The sequence below is a fragment of the Alnus glutinosa genome, chromosome 4 (genome assembly GCF_958979055.1).
Source record: "Alnus glutinosa chromosome 4, dhAlnGlut1.1, whole genome shotgun sequence".
Lineage (NCBI taxonomy): Eukaryota > Viridiplantae > Streptophyta > Magnoliopsida > Fagales > Betulaceae > Alnus > Alnus glutinosa.
In genome coordinates, this window is record NC_084889.1 from 17,560,720 (window position 1) to 17,581,340 (window position 20,621).

Consider the following 20,621-nt stretch of genomic DNA (forward strand, 5'->3'; position numbering starts at 1 on the left):
ATGTGTAACATTCAGCACTTATCAATGTACAGAGTTTTCAACTTTATTTTAACTCCATGATATTTAACAATTATCAAAAAGGGTGTAAGAAAAATAATATTTTTCAAATCATACTATCTTTACCTGGGTATTTGGTTTTATATAGTACCATGATCTATTTTATGGGCTCGACATACCGACTACGACATGTTTCCATAGTTACTACTCGCAAACTGTATTAAAGACAATTACTACCGTATAGTAAGTAAAAGTTATTTAATTATAATTACTACGTCATAAATCACAAAAGTATTAAACATACCTACTTCAAAATGGCTCAGGGGAATAGATACGGGTATTTGCTTCTTATCTCTTGTTCTAAGTCCCAAGAAGCTTCTTCAACATCATGGTTCTGCCATAGAACTTTTATTAGTGGTATTGTCTTTGTCCTCAGTTGTTGAACTTTCCGATCCAAGATCTGCACCGGCTTCTCTTCATATTTCAAATCTGCTTGAACTTGTAAAGGTTCAAAGTCTATCATGTGTAACGGGTCATGCATGTACTTTTGTAGTGTGGAAACGTGGAATACGTTGTGTACACCAGCTAGGTTAGATGGTAATTCGACTCTATAGGCGATCGGACCTACGACCTCCGTCACTAAAAAGGGACTGATATACCTTGGACTTAGCTTTCCCTTTGTACCGAACCGCATGACTCCCTTCATTGGTGATACCTTCAGAAATACTTGATCACCGACTTCGAATTCTAGCTTGCGTCGTCGTGTATCAGCATAACTCTTTTGGCGACTCTGTGCGGCCAGCATCAACTTTCGAATTAGGGTAATCTTGTCTTTAGTATCCTGGATTATCTCCTGTCCTACTAGTTGTCTTTCCCCAACTTCATCCCAATTGCTTGGCAAGTTGATTAGGGGTAGGCGTTGAGTTTGTTGACGCACTCTGTGATTTCCTACTCAAAGCGTCTGCAACTACATTTGCTTTCCCTGGATGGTATAGAATATAGCAGTCGTAGTCTTTTAACAATTCTAACCACCTACGCTGACTCATGTTCAATTCTTTTTGAGAGAAGATATATTTTAGACTTTGATGATCAGTATAAATTTCAACCTTCTAACGAAAAAAGATAATGTCTCCAAAATTTGAAAGCAAAAACTATAGCAGCTAGTTCATGGTCATGAGTAGGATAGTTTCTCTCGTGGTCCTTCAACTGTCTAGAGGCGTAAGCTATAACTTTATCTTGCTGCATGAGTACACACCCTAGTCCTTTAAGAGAGGCATCACTAAAAACTACGAATTTCTCAGACTCTCTTGGCAATACAAGGACAGGTGCAGTTACTAACCTCTTTTTCAGCTCTTGAAAGCTTGCTTCGTACTTATCGTTCCATTGAAAATGAGCGTTCTTCTTAGCGAGGGAGGTCAAAGGGTCGGAAAGATTGGAAAAACCTTCTACGAATCTTCGGTAGTAACCTGCCAATCCAAGAAAGCTGCAGATTTCATGGACATTGGTTGGCCGCTCCCAGTTGACGACAACCTCAACTTTGCTAGGATCAATTGCTATTCTATCTTTTGAGATAACGTGCACTAAGAATGAAACTTTCTCCATCCGAAATTCTCACTTCTTAAGTTTAGCAAATAACTGCTTTTCCTTTAAGAGAGGCATCACTAAAAACTATGAATTTCTCAGACTCTCTTGGCAGTACAAGGACAGGTGCAATTACTAACCTCCTTTTCAGCTCTTGAAAGCTTGCTTCGCACTTATCGTTCCATTGAAAATGAGCGTTCTTCTTAATGAGGGAGGTCAACGGGCCGGAAAGATTGGAAAAACCTTCTACGAATCTTCGGTAGTAACCTGCCAATCCAAGAAAGCTGCGAATTTCATGGACGTTGGTTGGCCGCTCCCAGTTGACGACAGCCTCAACTTTGCTAGGATCTGCTATTCCATCTTTTGAGATAACATGCCCTAAGAATGAAACTTTCTCCATCCAAAATTCGCACTTCTTAAGTTTAGCAAATAACTGCTTTTCCCTTAGAACATTTAGTACTGTTTTCAGATGCTCTTCGTGCTCTTGATAATTAGTCGAGTAAATTAAAATATCATCATAAACAGAACTACTAACAAATCGAGGTACATATGGAAAACACGATTCATTAGATCCATAAATACCGACAATGCGTTTGTCACCCCAAAAGGCATGACTCGGAATTCGTAATGACCATACCTCGTTCAAATCATCTTCTTTTGCACATCTTCTTTATTTACCTTAAGTTGATTGTATCCGGATCAAAGGTCGATTTTCGAGAATACTTTGGCTTCTTTTAATTGGTCGAACAAGTCGTCAATTCTTGGTAAAGGATATTTATTCTTTATGTTAATGCGGTTTAGCTCCCGGTAGTCTATGCATAGTCGCATAGTCCCATCTTTCTTCTTGACAAACAATACCGGTGCTCCCCACGGTGATACGCTTGGGCGTATAAATCCTCTATCCAAAAGTTCTTGGAGTTGTTTCTTTAGCTCTTTCAACTCGGCGGGAGCCGTATGATAAGGTACTTTGTGAATGGGTTGAGTTCCCGGAATCAAATCGATGGTAAACTCAATCTCACGATCAGGTGGCAATCCTGTCGCAGCTTCAGCCAACACGTCTGGGTAATCGCACACCACTGGAATATCTTCCAACTTTCTCTTAGCTTCGGGTTTCGCCGTCACATATGCTAAGAACGCTGATGCTCCTTGTCGAATATTCCTTGTAGCTTGTATTGTGGAGAGTAGCGGTGGAGTAGCTCGCGTACAAGATCCGTTGAATTTAAATCTTTCAACAACTGGTAATTGAAAAACAACTACCTTCTTTCTACAATTTATACTCGCATAATACCTTGATAACCAGTCCATGCCTAGGATTACATCATATCCTAGAGATTTAAACACTAATAGATTGATGGGTAAGTTCCTTCCTTTTATAACGATTGGACAGTTCTCCACCATTTTATCGCATACGACTTTCTTTCCTCCAGGGGCTTCAACCGTAAGATTTTGTACTAAAGGTCGTGTACTAACATGACGTAATTTAATGTATGCTTCAGAAATGAATGAATGTGTAGCTCCTGAATCAAAAAGAGTACACGCAAGGATACCAAACAAAAAGATGGTACCTGTCACAACATCGTTAACACCTCGTTCTTCTTCTTCGTCTACCTCAACTGGAGTTAAGGTATACACCCTCGCTTGGGCGGGTTGCCTTGGTGGGTATGTCACCTACGACGCTGCTCACCTCTTTAGTTCGTAAGCGGCGGATGATTCGCGCATTCCTCTTTCAGCAAATGATGCTATATCGACCAGTTTGACAAAGTCTCTGATTTCGTGGCACATGACTCTTTCCTTAATACGAGGATTAAGGCCATTTTCGAAACGTTCTGCCTTTGATTCTTCATCAAGGATTAGGTTGAGGCCAAACCTTGCTAGTTCAATAAACCTAGAGGAATATTGCTCTACCGTCATAGCGCCTTGTACTAGATTCTGGAATTCGATGGCCCGCATCTGCCTTTGTGCCCTCAAAAAGAAGCGCCCATTGAATTCTTCTACAAACCTATCTCAAGGGATAGCAACTCCACGTCCCAACTCTATTCCTAAGTCCTTTCTTAGACTTCCACCATCTTGCAGCTTCATCAGTTATCCTTAGTCCTGTATACCTAACCTTTTGCTCATCAGTACAGCCCAGTGTCTCATACAATAACTGGATATCCGTAATCTTGGCTTCAGCTACTAACGGTCCCTGTGCTCTATCAAAAAGTCGAAATTGCTGGCTAGCAAAATCACACAAAGAGCAACCTACTTGTTCTAATCGGCCGGCAGGCTGTGGAATTATTGCCACTACTTCGGCAAACTGCCTAGTAGTTTCAGCCATAAATTGAGCTAAGGCCGGATGCACTCCATCATTAATGGTGGAGGTGGAGGTGGGAATTCGTCATCACGGTTGCCATGATATGTCCGTTCATAGAACCATGTTCATGAAGCCTATCATGTCTCATAATCATACTCAATCTATTTGTGGGGGTAAAGGGGTAAATCAGTCTATACCTACATGTCACCACTGTGGTATTACTTGTCATATTTGGCCAAATTGTTTCCAGATTAGGTCTCAAAAACCCTGAAACAAAACTCTTGTCCCTAGAAAAGATGAACCAAGTTTTGAAGAACAAGTTGAAATGTTAAGTGATCAAGTTTAGCTCATTAGTGAGAAGTTAGCATACCTCACCCCCAATGAGCAAAGATCTATCCTGGTCAATAATCATAAGAAAGCTTCCAAACAAGTCTGGGTCAAAAAGGAAGATAATCTATGTTTAGTTTCTCGTACTGCACTGAAAATTCTTGATACTTGTTTGTGGTATTTGGATAGTGGCTGTTCTAAACACATGACAGGTGACAAGACTTTACTGAAAGAAGTTCAGATGGGCAAAGGTGGACGGATCACCTATGGAGATGGAAGCCAATCCAAAGTCATTGGAAAAGGAATCATCGACATTCCAGGTCTCGGAACATCTCAGGAAGCTTTATATGTAGAAAGGCTCAAGGCAAATATCCTCAACATTAGCCAATTTTGCAACAATGATTTGGTGGTGCAATTCTCCAAAAAGAAATGTAACATATTTGATAGCAGTGGCAAATGGCTTATGGGGGGAAAAAGAACTGCTGACAATTGCTTTGGTCTTCCTGGCCTTACTACTGATCCTCAGATTTTCTGCAACAAGGTAACCATAGATGATAGTGAGCTATTGCACCAAAGGTTAGGGCATCTGAATTTCTCCGATATGTTGAAAATTGCAGGCAAAGACATTGTTAAAGGTCTGCCCAAAATGGAGAAGACTGGAAAAGGAATCTGTGGTTCTTGCCAACTAGGGAAACAGACTCAAGCAGCTCATAAGAAGACCTCAGGTATTCAACCTTCCAGAAATTTAGAATTACTGCACATGGATCTCATGGTTCCACTAGAACTGCTTGTCTAGGTGGGAAAAGGTATATTCTGGTAATTGTGGATGATTTCTCTCGATATACATGGGCTATTCCTATTCGAGAAAAATCTGATGCTTTTGATGCAGCTCAACATTTATTCAAGAAGATTCAGGTTGAGCAAAATTGCCAAATCATGAGAATCCGCAGTGATCATGGAAGAGAATTCAAAAATTCCAAGTTCGAAGAGTTCTGTCTCTCATATGGAATCAAGCAAGAATTTTCTTCTCCTATCACTCCTCAGCAGAATGGAGTAGTTGAAAGAAAGAACAGGGTAATTCAGGAGATGGCTCGTGTGATGATCCACTTTAAGAATCTTCCTCAACACTTTTGGGGAGAAGCTGTAAACACTGCGTGTCATATTATCAACAAAGTCTTTCTAAGCCTGAAACAAGCAAGACTCCCTATGAAATTTGGCGAGGTAAAAAGCCCATGGTAAAGTATTTTAGAACCTTTGGAAGTAAATGCTATATCCTTCGTGACAGGTAGAATCTTGGGAAATTTGATCCGAATAGTGATGAAGGCATATTTTTGGGATATTCCTATACCAGTCGTGCTTATAGAGTTTTCAATAAAAGAACATAGACTGTAATGGAATCCATAAATGTCGTCATTGATGATGAAGAAGTTGAAAGACCAAGTAGCGGGGAAGAAAATCAGCTTGCTCCAGTGGAAGTTTCTGATGGAACAACTGATAATGAGAAGGCATCTCCAAGTGTGTCTCCGGATGAGCCTCCTTCCCCTCTCCCCGCTTCAGATACAACGTCCAGTACTTCTGAAGATGAAGATGCTCCTGCAAATCCTCCCAAACGGTCATGGGTGAAGCACAATCATCCTCCACAGCAGCTCCTTGGGACCATAGATGAAGGGCGTAGGCTAAGAGGCAGAGTCATTCAGCCTAACAATGAAGAAGCCAATCAAGTCTCCTACAGCTGCTACCTTGCTCAGTCAGAACCTATGAAAGTTGATGAAGCCCTACAGGATGAAGGTTGGGTATCTGCCATGCATGATGAGCTCCATCAATTCACTAGAAATGATGTTTGGACCATGGTTCCCCGTCCTGTAGAACATAATATCATTGGTACTAAGTGGATTTTCAAGAATAAAACATATGAGCATGGCACTGTGGTTCGGAATAAAGCCCGCCTTGTTGCCCAGGGATACACTCAGATAGAGGGAGTAGACTTTGATGAAACCTTTGCTCTAGTTGCCAGGTTAAAGTCCATCAGAATTCTTCTCTCCATTGCTTGTCATCTTGGTTTTAAGCTGTATCAGATGGATGTAAAGAGTGCCTTTCTGAACGGTGTTCTTCAAGAAGAAGTTTATGTAGAACAGCCGAAGGGTTTTCAAATTCCTCATCATCCCCATCATGTGTACAAGCTGAAGAAGGCTTTATATGGGCTTAAGCAGGCTTCTCGAGCATGGTATGAGCATCTCACGGTTGTGCAAATTATAATACTCACAAGTGCACGAATCGTTTGCAATATAGTGTTATGCAAGTGTGAGGTCGATCCCACAGGGAATTGTGTTGCGAAAATTAATCTCTATTCAAACTAATCCTATTTTAACCTAGTTCCAAATTTAGGGATTTTTAACAAAAGAAAACATAAACAAAATTAATGAAAATAAAGGGGTCTAGGGTTTTGGAATCCACACTCACCAAATCGTAGCAACCTATTTTCATGCTCATCACACATATTTGAAGTTTTCACATGCAAAACTTAGGTATGCTCTACTTTGCTTCAAAAGTTGTTTAAATCATTCGATGAATCCATACTTGCACAAATCACAAAAGATATCTAGTTTTGACTAAATCATCAAATGTATCCATGGAATGAAACACAACGAATATCCAACATTTTGATAAATGAAAACCCAAGCCATCAATTTAATGAAACTATATCAAATCATCACTTGTATCCGGAAATCACAAGAGATATCCAACAATAATCTCAATAATTGAAGTAGAACAATGAGAAATCAAAACCCATAAACTCAAATAGCATAAACAAGCAAGAAAACTCAGTTTCTTTTCAATGGTGAGGTTTCCTCCTCAACCCTAGACGAAATTTCAGCTACACATAACTAAAGAAAGCATAAATAAACAACAAGAATGCATTAAAATCAAAGAAACTTACAAGGATTGAAGTTCTAGGTCAAAATTAAACCAAAAACCCTAAACTACAGTGAGAACGGCGCCTAGGGTGCTCCCAAGTGGCCTCCTCTCTAAAAAATGAGAAAAGAATGGTATTTATAGAGTTAGCTAGGGTTTCTGAAATTCTAGCTCCGAATTTCCCAGCAATTTTCGATCGATCAACTTCCCAGCAATTCCAAATTTCCAGCTTTTTATGTATTTTCACTTGAAAATTACCATTTTTCTCTTAATGTCCTACAAAAACGCAAAAACACCAAAACTAACCAAAACATCAGAAAATAACAAAGCTAAAGGTTTAACTAATGTAAATTAAGGGGTCCAAATATACAATATTTGGCACTCATCAAATACCCCCAAACTTACATTTTGCTAGTCCCTTAGCAAAACAAAATGAAAAACAAAATCAAAACAAGAAAGATAAATCCTCTTTCGTGGGAAAGACGATTCCATTTAGCGTATGCAACAAGCCTTTTAAACCCCTAGGACTCCCTAGTGGACGAGTGAAGTCTCGTGAGAGTTTGCCAGAAATGATACCCACAAACTTTGAAACACTATGTTGTCAATAAGAAAAAAAATTTACGCAAACCATGGTTCATACGTCATTGGCATGCTTAAAAAGACGAACCCCATCATCAACATCAACAGGGGATCCAACATCAAATCACTCATAAATGGACAATTAAGACATCAAATTTTCTTAAAAGTGTAGAGTGAAATTAACATGCAATCATGAGGTTTCATTTTAATCTCAAGATAAGTACCTCAAAAATCATTGGACTCCCTATCAAATGAAACAACCAAGGCAAGATATGCAAATTATTTTATTTTATATATATTTTTTTGTTTTTTGTTTTTTTTTTTTTTGTGTAGGCTGTGCAATGCTCGGCTCCCTTAAGCTTTCTAGTTGACCCATGTAACGAGTGTTGGGCCAGTGGCTCCCGAACCAGATGGTCTTAGGGCACTAGATGTAGAAACATCCCTAAGGGCTTAATTACTCAAGTCAAAAAGGCTACGAAGCCAAACTAGCCATACAATTAACCAAATTGAAATTCTCACCTTTTGACGCGAACACTCAATGCTTAGTGAGACAAGAGGCCTGGTTACTCAATGAAAAGCTCAAAATGATCTTTTTTGTTTTTCTTTTTTGTTTTTCTTTTTTAAATATCTTGCAAGCCAAGGTTATTTATCAATAGGTCATCCAACAATTCTCAAAATACACAATTAAGCACAAATTCATACCCCACAAATTACATGCTAATGTGCTCATGATAATTCAACTCAAACAAGTGAAGTCTCCCTAGCCCAAAAATAAGTCAAAAGACTCAAATTCCTAATGACATGATGTGTTCAAAACTTTAAGCAAGCCAATGAAATGCAAACCACAGTTACGGTTTAACTCAAACTTGACAACAATTTTTATTTTTATTTTTATTTTTATTTTTTTTTAGGAACAAAAAGACAACTAAAAATAACTAAACAAACAGAAAAAAAAATAAACAAACAAATAAACAGACAGAGTGTTTTTCCATACCCCCAAACTTGAATTACACATTGTCCTCAATGTGTAGTGTAGAAATACATTACCAGAAGTAAGGAAACATCAAGGTGTGAAAAGTCAAGGCGTCCCCCAAACTTAAACACCAAACACCTGTCAACAAAACTAACAACAACATTTTCTCATAGAAACAAACATCAAAAGGTTAATTATTGTCAGAAACAAAAATAAAATAACAAGAAATTAAATGTACAGAAAGTAAAAAGGGAAAAGAAAATTGACAGCACCTTCCCCGATCATGTGGATGTCCAACCAATCCCTTCCACGGTAGTTCCACCCTTTCTTCTTTAGAATTTGATATCCCTTTGGTGGAATGTTTCGCCATCTCATGTAGCCCACTTGCTTGCTTCGAAGGATCTTCTTAGATGATGGTTCCTAGATTTACGCGGTTGTGTGCATAGATCCTTGACAGTTTTGGCATAACATGGCTCTTTGAGACATTTAAGAATTGAAACTTGGGGCTCATGAAATGTCTCAAGAGGGATGGTGATGAAGGAATGAGCTTCAGTACTCATTTTCTTGTCGTTGGACGGCTTTGGATTAGACGGGGGCACTGCTTGCTCTAGGTGCTCCTCTTTTTCTTCCTCTTGGTTGCTATCCACAATTTCCTCACTCTCAAATATGGTGATGGTGGGGACATGCTCATGATAAGAATTGCTAAAATCATCCTCATCAATCATGTAGTGCCCTGTAGCCATCAGCAGACTTTGAAACTCTTCTTCCTCTCTTCTTGTGACTTCAGCAACTAGATATTCAAACTGTCCTTCTATCCTGGCAATCGCCTGAGTGTTTTCCATAACAGCATTCTTCACGTCACTAATAGCTTGGCCTATGAGCTCCATGAAGACCTTGAGAGTGTCTTCCAAAGTGGACTTAAAGAAGAAGCTAGATAATTGTAGGATAAAGGATGGGAAGATTGGTTGTCGAACTGTGGATAATCAGGATGGTGCAGTTCTTGAAATTGGGGAGCACAATTTCCCATGGCTTGAGCTTGCCACGAGAAATCAAGATGGTCGCTCCAGTCCGGGTTGTAAAAATTGGAATTTGAATCAAATCCCGGGCTGGAGAAATTGGTATTCATTTGCTCATAAGAAAGATTGCAGAATTGTCCCCACGATGGACAATTACTAGCACTATGATAAGGATCAGAGCAATATGAACATGGTTCATGTGGGTAGAAATTGTGAGGGTAGTTGGTTGGAGCGGGTGTCCTATCACTAGGCAAAGCATGTTGTGCAGAAAAATCACTATAATTATCAAAATAAAAATCCATGCTTCACTTGTACCCTATAGCATGCAAATATCCCACAAAAGAAATGAACCAAGCGTTTTTTTTTTTATTATTATTTATTTTTTTTTTTAAAGTTAAAATAAACTAACAAAGAAAAACAAACAATAAAATAAGGTAAAACAAAAACAAAATATTAACAAAATATACTAAAAACAAACTAATTTTTTTTTTTTTTTTTAACTTAGCAACTTCCGGTTTCCTGTTGACTTCAGACATTCGCTCGATCGATTGATTTTCAATCAAGTGAATGTTAACTCGATCGATCTATTTTCGATCGATTATACAGGGCACTCAGAAAGTGCAGCAGGTACAGAAACAGAACCGAAAACACAAACAATTTTCTATGATTTTTTTTCTTTTTTTTTAGAACATAGAACAGAAACAAAACATCAAATTTACAAAACAAAAATCTAACTAAACTAGTAGAAAAATAAAATAAAATCAAACAAAAATCAATTTCCACAAACAAAACAATTCCCCGGCAACGGCGCCAAAAACTTATTGTGCAAATTATAATACTCGCAAGTGCACGAATCGTTTGTTGCGAAAATTAATCTCTATTCAAACTAATCCTATTTTAACCTAGTTCCAAATTTAGGATTTTTAACAAAAGAAAACATAAACAAAATTAATGAAAATAAAGGGGTCTAGGGTTTTGGAATCCACACTCACCAAATCGTAGCAACTTATTCTCATGCTCATCACACATATTTGAAGTTTTTACATGCAAACCTTAGGTATGCTCTACTTTACTTCAAAAGTTGTTTAAATCATTCGATGAATCCATACTTGCACAAATCACAAAAGATATCTAGTTTTGACTAAATCATCAAATGTATCCATGGAATGAAACACAACGAATATCCAACATTTTGGTACAAGTATCAAATGTATATCCATGGAATCAAATGTATCAAATGTATCCAAAAGATATCTAGTTTTTATTGCTTATGTGCTGATTTTGCAATATGCCTTGCCCTCTACTTGCAAGTAAAACATTTACTTTGTCCTTCATGGTACAAGTAAAACTTTTAGGTGCTGCATTTTAGGAGGAGTGTATCAGATGAGGGTGACTAGGCCCTAGTAAGTTATAAGGTTTGACTTTTGACTTTTCTGTCTTTGATTTTCTCTCTTGTCTAGGAAATCTGGTTGCTAATTGTCAAAATATTGAAAGTCATACATTATGGGCAAAGTCTTCACACACCCACAAATTGCGTGAGCTGAAAGCGCTATTCTCATTACTCTGTTTGCAAGGGAATCTTTGCCTATCTTATCCTTGTCTATCGACTATATGTTTGTGGAAATTGAATTTGACTTCTAAAATTACAAGTTTGTGCGCAAAGTGTCAACAAAAATAAGCACAGCAGAAAGTAAAAGACACAGAGATTTTTGTTGACGAAGTGGAAACTCAATCAAGAGAAAAACCACTCTAGGGCAGCCAAACCTAGGAATTCCACTATTCAGAAGACAAAGCTGATACAAGATAGTAACACTCACATATATCTGATACAGTGGTCATACCTTGCTATCAGACGTGTAACCCAACACGAACGCTTCCCAACCAGGTCTCTTACCTGAAGGGGTCTTCAATGGAATCCTTTACCTTAGGGCCAACCCCTAAGATAGACTTCAGATGTAGCACAACAACAGCACACATGAAATGGCTTCAGAGGAAATATCACGTCTCTGAGCAGTTGTGGAATTCAATACTGAATTCTTGCAGTTCTCAATGCCCAAGAGCCTCTATTTATAGGCTGGGGGCTCAAATGAGGGTCAGGCAAAATATAGCTGGGCGCCGTCTGGACGGTGGACATGGACCGTCCGGACGGACAACTGTTCGACAGGATTTTTTGAAAATTTTGCTGAGAAATCTTTCCTGTTTAAGAGCTGCGTCCGGACGGGATGGCATATTGTCCGGACGGTCGCACGTCCGCTGCAAGTAATTTCCCATCGTCCGGACCATAGGGGATGAGGGTCCGGACGGCTAAACTTCAACACGCAACTTCCATATCTGCTATGCGCGCGTCCAGACCATGAGAGGTAGTCGTCCAGACGGTTGAAGTTGAATCTGCAATTTCCATATAAGTTGCACGCGCGTCCGAACCATGACTGACAGACGTCCAAACTTTAATATTTGAATTGTGATTCTTGCCTTACGAAGAGGCACGTCCGGACGGTTGGACGATCTTTCCTTTATCTGAACTTGGAAAGAATTTGAGATTGGTCGAGTACCAAGAGGCGTCCAGACGTGCTGCTGAAACGTCCGGACGGATGCAAGGTTGATAGAACCTTCTCGACACAGTGGAGGGTCCGGACGAAAGTGCACGTCGTCCAAATGAATGATGCTTGGTCTGACTGGCGTTCGGACGGTATGGTACGTCGTCCGGATGGATGGAACAGTGGTTAGATGGGCGTCCGGAATCTTCGCAGTGCAAAGTCTTCTGAGAGTGCTCTGAATAGGAAATCCTTATTTACAACATCTTTACCCACACAAGTGATTTTGTCCAAACACATAATGAGGCCAAAATACTAACAAACTCCCCCTTTGGCCATTCTGGGACAAAAATCACTTGACCGGTTTGGAAATACATTCCCGGTCCAAACACAAAAATTACTCCCCTTTTCTTGCCACAAAGGGACAAAGTGTAAAATAGAGTAATAAAAACCAACTGTAATAAAAATTACTCCCCCTAACGGTCTCAGAAGGACCCGGGTAACAGAGTAATATAAGTTAAACAATTTTACAGAAAAAAAAAAGCAAAAGTCTTAAGCAAAAAGACAACAAAACAAGAGGGAATCAAACATCCTCTGGCAGTGGTATAGTCCTATCTGCATCATCCTCATCATCACTGCTGCTGGGATGATGAAACTTTAGGCACTCCTGAAGGTCCAGCTAGTTTTTCTCTACACGCAGGTTGATGGAGTGTATCTCCTGCTGCATGGAGGATATAGTCACCTGCATACTGCTCATCCCCCCTTGAATGGCAGCAAAGGCCTCCATGATCTGGGAATAGTTGACCTCCGGCTCAGGGGGCGGGACAGTCTGGGAGGATGAACCATCTCCAGAAAACCAATAGGCATGGTAGCAGCTATGGGCATTGATGTGAATTTTAATTGTACTCGCAAGTGCACGAATCGTTTACAATAAAGGGTTTTGCAAGTGCGAGGTCGATCCCATAGGGAATTGTGTTTTTGAAAACAAATTTATGACTAAATTAATCAAATCCTAACCTAGTTCAAAAAATTAAGAGATTTTGATTTTTGATAAATAAAAAAAAACATAAACTAAATAAAGTAAAATAAAACAAAATAAAAGGTACTAAGGTTTTGGAATCCACACCCACCAAATCATAGCAACATATTATCATGTTCATCAATACACATCTGAAGTTCTCACCATACAAATCTTATGTATGTTCTACTATGCTTAAAAAAATCATTAAATGATTCAATGAATCCATTCTTTACACAAATCACAAAAGATATCCGGTTTAAACCAAATCATCAAATGTATCCGTAGAACGAAACACAATGAATATCCAACGTTTTGATAAATAAAAACCGAAGCAATCAATTATGTGAAATTATCTCAAATCATCAAATGTATCCTTGAATCACAAAAGATATCCAAGAATCATCCCACAAATTGAAAAGAAGTAAAACATAGGAAAAATTAAACCAAACAAAATCGAATAGTATAAACTTACATGAAAATATTGTTGCTCTTCAATGGTGAGGCTTCATCCTCAACCTTAGTTGAAAAATTAGCTACACATGGCTATGAAAAATAAATTTTAAACTAAAGAAAAACTAAACTAAAACGAAAAGAATATTTTGTGGTCTCTAGCTTCTCTCCCTTTTTATCTTGAGGCTTAGAGGTCTATTTATAGGGAGAAAACAAATCCTAGAAGCCCTAGAATTCCTATAAAAATCGGAGGTTAGTCTCCTAGTTTGAGTAGGAAACTCAAAACACAATCCAAGAAGGAAAAGGACTCCAAATTCGTCCAGATTTGCGGTCTTTTATTGCGTGGCACTTTTGGCATAGCAGACGTCCGAATTAGGAAAATCATATTTCACAATGATTTGTAAAAAATTGAGTTGTCTTTTCAACGCCACTTGAGTCACCTTAATCTGATACTTGAGCTGAAAGTTATAGCCAAAATACTGTGACATATGCTGAATTTATAATTTAGTCCAATCCGATTTTGACTCCAATTAGAGAAATTCCGGTTTAGTCCTCTCCTTGATTTGGTTGAACATAACCACATCATCTAGGTCTTCTCAAAGTGTGCTTTCTTTCGCCATAAAGTTATTGTTTTCTCTCAATGACCTGCAAAATACTAAAATATCAAAACTAACCAAAAATATTAGAAAATAACAAAACTAAAGGTTTAGTAAATGCAAATTAATGGGTCCACATATGCAATATTTGGCACTCATCAAATACCCCCAAACTTACACTTTGCTAGTCCCTTAGCAAAACAAAACAAAACATAACATAAAATGAAAGCTTGAAACATAAATCCTCTTTCGTGGGAGAGACGATTGCATTTAGCATATGCAACAAGCCTTTTAAACTCGTAGGACTCCCTAGTGGACGAGTGAAGTCTCGTGAGGGTTTGTCAGGAATGATACCCACAAACATTTTAAAGCACTATGTTGTTGAAAAACAAGAATCTACACAAACACATGGTTCAGACATCATGAGTAAGTTTAACAAACTGAACAACATACTCACATCATCAGGACATCAAAAATCATTTAACTCATAGCTGGAAAATTGAGACCACTCATGCTCAAATAAGTGTAAAGTGAGATTAACATAGATTCATGAGGTTTCAATTTTCTCAAAGTTTGTATACCTCGAAATTCATAGGAATCTTATCAGATGAAACAACCGAGGCTTAAATCAATTTTTTTTTTTTTTTTTGTAGGCTGTGCAATGTCTGACTCCCTTAAGCTTTCTATTTGACCCATGTAACGAGTGTTGGGCCAATGACTCCCAAACTAGATGGTCTTAGGGCACTAGATGTAGAAACATCCCTAAGGGCTTAATTACTCAAGTCAAAAAGGCTACGAAGTCAAACTAGCCATTCAATCAACCAAATTGAATTACTCATCTTTTGACGCGAACACTCAATGCTTAATGAGGCAAGAGGCTCGGTTACTCAATGAGAACCCAAACTGATGATATTATTGTTTTTTTTTCTTTTCTTTTTTTTTTCTGTTGTTTTTTTTTTTTTTTTTGAATTTAAGCCAAAGTTTCATCAACAAATCATCCTACAAATCTCAAGATACACATACCTCAATTCAAATCTCATACCTCATAGAACCAATGTTAATGTGCTTGTGATAAATAATTCAAACAAGTGAAGTCTCTCTAATTCAACAGATGAGTCAAAAGATTCAGATTTCTAATGACATGCAGTGTTCAACATGTTAAACAAACCAATGATATGTAAACAACAGTTGTGATGTAATCATGCTCAAACAACAACATAACACAATTTTATTTTTTTTTATTTTTTTGAAAATTTTTTTAAAACGAAAAAGAAAAATAAACAAACAATTTTTTTTTTTTAACAAAAACACAAATAAACAAACAAACAAACAAATAGACAAAGTGTTTTTCCATACCCCCAAACTTGAATTACACATTGCCCTCAATGTGTAGTATAGAAATACATTACCAGAAGTAAGGAAACATCAAGGTGCGAAAAAGGCCAGGGCATCCCCCAAACTTAAACACCAAAACACCTGTCAACAAAATTAACAGCAATATTTTCTCATAGAAACAAACATCAAAAGGTTAATTGCTGTCAGTTCAAAATAAAATAACAAGAAATTAAATGAAAAAGTAAAAAGAACTCAGAAAGTAAATTCAGAAAATAAAATAACAAAAAGAATTACCATACCTGCCTCGATCATGTGGATGTCCAACCAATCCCTTCCACCCTTTCTTCTTTAAAATTTGATAGCACTCTGGGAAGATGTTTCCCCATCATAGGTAGCCAACTTGCTTGCTTGAAAATATTTTCTTGGGACGATGACTCCTAGATTTATGCCATTGTCTGCATAAATCCTTGAGAATCTTAGCATACGATGACACTTTGAGACATTGAAGAATTAAAGCTTTTGATTCATGATGTGTCTCAAGAGGGACAATGATGAAGGAATGAGCGTCAGTACTCACTTCCTTGTCATTGGACAGACTTATATCTGCTGGGGGCTCAATTTTTTCTTTATGTTCAACTTGCTCCTCTTGTTCAATTTGGTCTCTGTGTTCAATTTGCTCCTCTTTCTCTTCTTGCTCCTCTATGTCATCCACTATTTCCTTACTCTCAAGTATGATGGTGTCAGGGACATGCTCATGACAAGAATGGCTATCATCATCCTCATCAATCATGTAGTGTCCGTGAGCCATCAGCTGACTTTGAAACTCTTCTTCCTCTATTTTGTTGAGTTTAGTAACCAGATATTTGATATGTGCTTGTATCTTGGCAAGATTCTGTATATTCTCACTATCGCTTATAAAAGCGGTCTTAAGCTCTTGCATAGCCTGGTTATTGCTCATAGTGGCATTCTTCAGCTCTTGCCTACTCAGTTTAAGCTCTTGCATAATCTGGTTATTTCTCATGGTAACCTTCTGAAGCTCTTGTATATCTCGGTTGCTTGTCTGAATGTATGCTTTGACTGTGTCTTTAAATGATAACGTTGATCCCGGATAATTGGGATGAAGGATTGGAAGATTGGTGATCGAACTGCTGATACTCGGGATGGTGTAGATCATGGTATTGGGGAGCACAATTTCCCATGACTTGAGTTTGCCACGAAAAATCAGAATGGTTGCTCCAGTCCCGGTTGTAAAAATTAGAATTTGAATCGAACCCTGAGTTGGAGAAATTGGCTTGGACACTTCTAAGCTCTTGTATATTCAGTTTCATCTTTTGTGTATATGCTTTGATTGTGTCTTCCAATGATAATTCTTGTGCCAGATAATTGTAGGATGAAGGAGGAGAAGATTGGTGATTGATCTGCGGATACTCGGGATGGTGCAGATCATGGTATTGGGGAGCACAATTTCCCATGGCTTGAGCTTGCCGTGAGAAATTAGGATGGTTCCTCCAGTCCGAATTGTAAACATTGGAATTTGAATCGAAACCCGGACTGGAGAAAATTGTGTTCATCTGCTCATAAGAAGGATTGCAGAATTGTCCCCATGATGGACAATTACTAGAGCTATGATAAGGATTGGAGCAATATGAACATGGTTTATGTGGGTAAAAATTGTGAGTGTAGTTGATAGGAGCAGGTGTCCTACCACTAGGCGAAGCATGTTGTGCAGAAAAATTGGTATAATTATCATAAGAAAAATCCATGCTTTACTCTCACTTTTTTAACTTGCAAATATCCCACATAAAACATCAACCAATTTTATTTTATTTTTATTTTTTAAAAAAATAACAATAAAAGAAAATAAAAACAAGCAAAACAAAGAAAAGATAAAAATCTTTTTTTTTTTTTTTTAGAAATAGGATTAACAAAAACCAATAAAAATCCTAATTACAACTAGTAGAAAGATAAAATCAATTTAGAAATAAACAGTTTTCAAAAATTCAAACAATTCCCCGGCAACGGTGCCAAAAACTTGATGTGAATTTTAATTGTACTCGCAAGTGCACGAATCGTTTGCAATAAAGGGTTTTGCAAGTGCGAGGTCGATCCCATAGGGAATTGTGTTTTTGAAAACAAATTTATGACTAAATTAATCAAATCCTAACCTAGTTCCAAAAATTAAGAGATTTTGATTTTTGATAAATAAAAAAAAACATAAACTAAATAAAGTAAAATAAAACAAAAGAAAAGGTACTAAGGTTTTGGAATCCACACCCACCAAATCATAGCAACATATTATCATGTTCATCAATACACATCCGAAGTTCTCACCATACAAATCTTATGTATGTTCTACTATGCTTAAAAAAATCATTAAATGATTCAATGAATCCGTTCTTTACACAAATCACAAAAGATATCCGGTTTAAACCAAATCATCAAATGTATTCGTAGAACGAAACACAATGAATATCCAACGTTTTAATAAATAAAAACCGAAATAATCAATTATGTGAAATTATCTCAAATCATCAAATGTATCCTTGAATCACAAAAGATATCCAAGAATCATCCCACAAATTGAAAAGAAGTAAAACATAGGAAAAATTAAACCAAATAAAATCGGATGGTATAAACTTCCATGAAAATATTGTTGCTCTTCAATGGTGAGGCTTCACCCTCAACCTTAGTTGAAAAATTAGCTACACATGGCTATGAAAAATAAATTTTAAACTAAAGAAAAACTAAACTAAAACGAAAAGAATATTTTGTGGTCTCTAGCTTCTCTCCCTTTTTATCTTAAGGCTTAGAGGTCTATTTATAGGGAGAAAACAAATCCTAGAAGCCCTAGAATTCCTATAAAAATCGGAGGTTAGTCTCCTAGTTTGAGTAGGAAACTCAAAACACAATCCAAGAAGGAAAAGGACTCCAAATTCGTCCAGATTTGTGGTTTTTTATTACGAGGCACTTTTGGCATAGCAGAAGTCCGAATTAGGAAAACCATATTTCACAATAAATTGTAGAAAATTGAGTTATCTGTTCAACACCACTTGATTGACCTTAATATGATACTTGAGCTGAAAGTTATAGCCAAAATTCTGTGACATATGCTGAATTTAAAATTTAGCAAATCCGATTTTGACTCCAATTAGAGAAATTCCGATTTAGTTCTCTCCTTGATTTGGTTGAACATAACCACATTATCTAGGTCTTCTCAAAGTGTGTTTTCTTTCACCATAAAGCTATTATTTTCTCTCAATGACCTGCAAAATACTAAAATAACAAAACTAACCAAAAATATTAGAAAATAACAAAACTAAAGGTTTAGTAAATGCAAATTAAGGGGTCCACATATGCAATATTTGGCACTCATCAGGCACCTCATCATCGGAGTCATCTCTCCGCAGCTGCGCATTGGACTTCATCAGTGTCTGCTTGCTGATGGGCTATTGAATCTTCATCTTCGGTTCGCCAGTGACATTGACTCCCGACTAAAGGATAATCAAAGTGAGTAGGCAGCCAAACGGGAGACCGACATTTCCCTCATCACGGGCCTCCAACATAACATGTAGAATATGCTTGCACAGGCAGAAAGGCAAGCAAAGGTGAACTGCTTAGACAAACTGGGCCCGTTTCAGGATCAAATCACTACGCCGGGCAACAGGCCAGATGTTCTGCTGAATGATCTTGGCCAGCATGCGGTGGGAGGGAGACAGGGCACCAATCCTGATGGAGGTAGAGCGCTCCTCGCCTTGGGGAATGGCATGAAAGAATTCCTTGAGATCATCCAAGGAAGGAGGAAGCACCACCTCATTCTATGGGCTGGCAGAAATCTCGAGCACTGAGACTCGGATGATGTGACTGATGACCTAAGGATCAACAGTGATGATATGGCTTGCAACGGTGGACTGAAGCACCAATCCACGATCATCGTTCTGCACCACTTCCAGGTTGGCGTAGAAGAGCTTGACCAGTCTGGTGTACACCAAACAGGCACAGCTATGGAGATATCCCCAATTGTATGTCTGGATAATGGCATGAATGCTGTCCAGTGGTGGCACCATGATATCAGACCAGATGACATTTCGCTCGGCAATGACAGTGCGGTCCATAGTCTTGGCCTGGATTGCAGCCCTATCTTCCACAGTCCTCTGACGGACCCTGCGTGGTGGACTGCCTGCAGACATGATTCTGCACAAGAAACCAACAAGATTTGCAGCAAAAATCCAAAATGATAGTCTTGTTAGGTCATGAAAAATATTGGGCAGAATAACTGCAGTAAAAAGGACTTTGGCTAAAATAAAAACAGAATTTATCACAATTGAGTCCTAAAAACATCATTAAAAACACTCCCAATATAGTAGATATGCATCACATAATTTCAACTTCATTCCAAAATTAAATCTCTAACGGTTTAAAATAAATAAACTGAAGGAGAAAGAGACTAGAAAAATACCTGGAATGAAGTGAGAAAGCACAAAAGACAAGTAGGGATGAAATTACTCCAAAAACACCAAAAACAATCACTCACAAAATGCCAAAGAGTAGATTATGTGGGGTATGGGAGTGAATGGCGATTCTGGGGTATATATAGCCTCTATGGGGCCTCCGTCCAGATGGTACAATAACTTCGTCCGGACGCTCGCAGCATTGGGAACAAGCAGACAAGTCGGGCGTGTACAGACGGTTTTACTAACCGTCTGCCCGATGGTTGCCGCGCGCATCCAGACGCAAACAGGTCTCGTCCGAACGATTGGGCTCCATTCCCGTCCGGACTGCAAGAGAGTACCGTCCAGACCACTTATCCGTCCGGATGCCAATAGAGACCGTTTGGACGCTCCACACTGAAACAATAGAAAACTGAGGAAAATTCACAGAAATCAAATTTTTCCAAGTCAGTTTCAAAACATGCATGTATAAACCACTGATAACACAATCAGAGAGCATCTCAATACTAAGCAAAGATATAAGAGAGAGTTGAGAAATTAATCAGCACAAATAAGTTC

The 20,621-nt window shown here is 38.1% G+C and overlaps 1 protein-coding gene across 1 annotated transcript; it reads right to left on the reverse strand.

Moving 5' to 3' along the window:
• Nucleotides 1–316: 316 nt before the first annotated feature.
• On the reverse strand, nucleotides 317–802 carry LOC133866186 (uncharacterized). Its single transcript, XM_062302727.1, has one exon. The coding sequence runs from the start codon at nucleotides 800–802 to the stop codon at nucleotides 317–319; it is 486 nt and encodes a 161-aa protein (XP_062158711.1).
• Nucleotides 803–20,621: the final 19,819 nt, after the last annotated feature.

Coding starts and splice junctions, on each gene's coding strand:
- LOC133866186 (XM_062302727.1), bottom strand. CDS start 802: ATGCTGGCCGCACAGAGTCGCCAAAAGAGTTATGCTGATACACGACGA.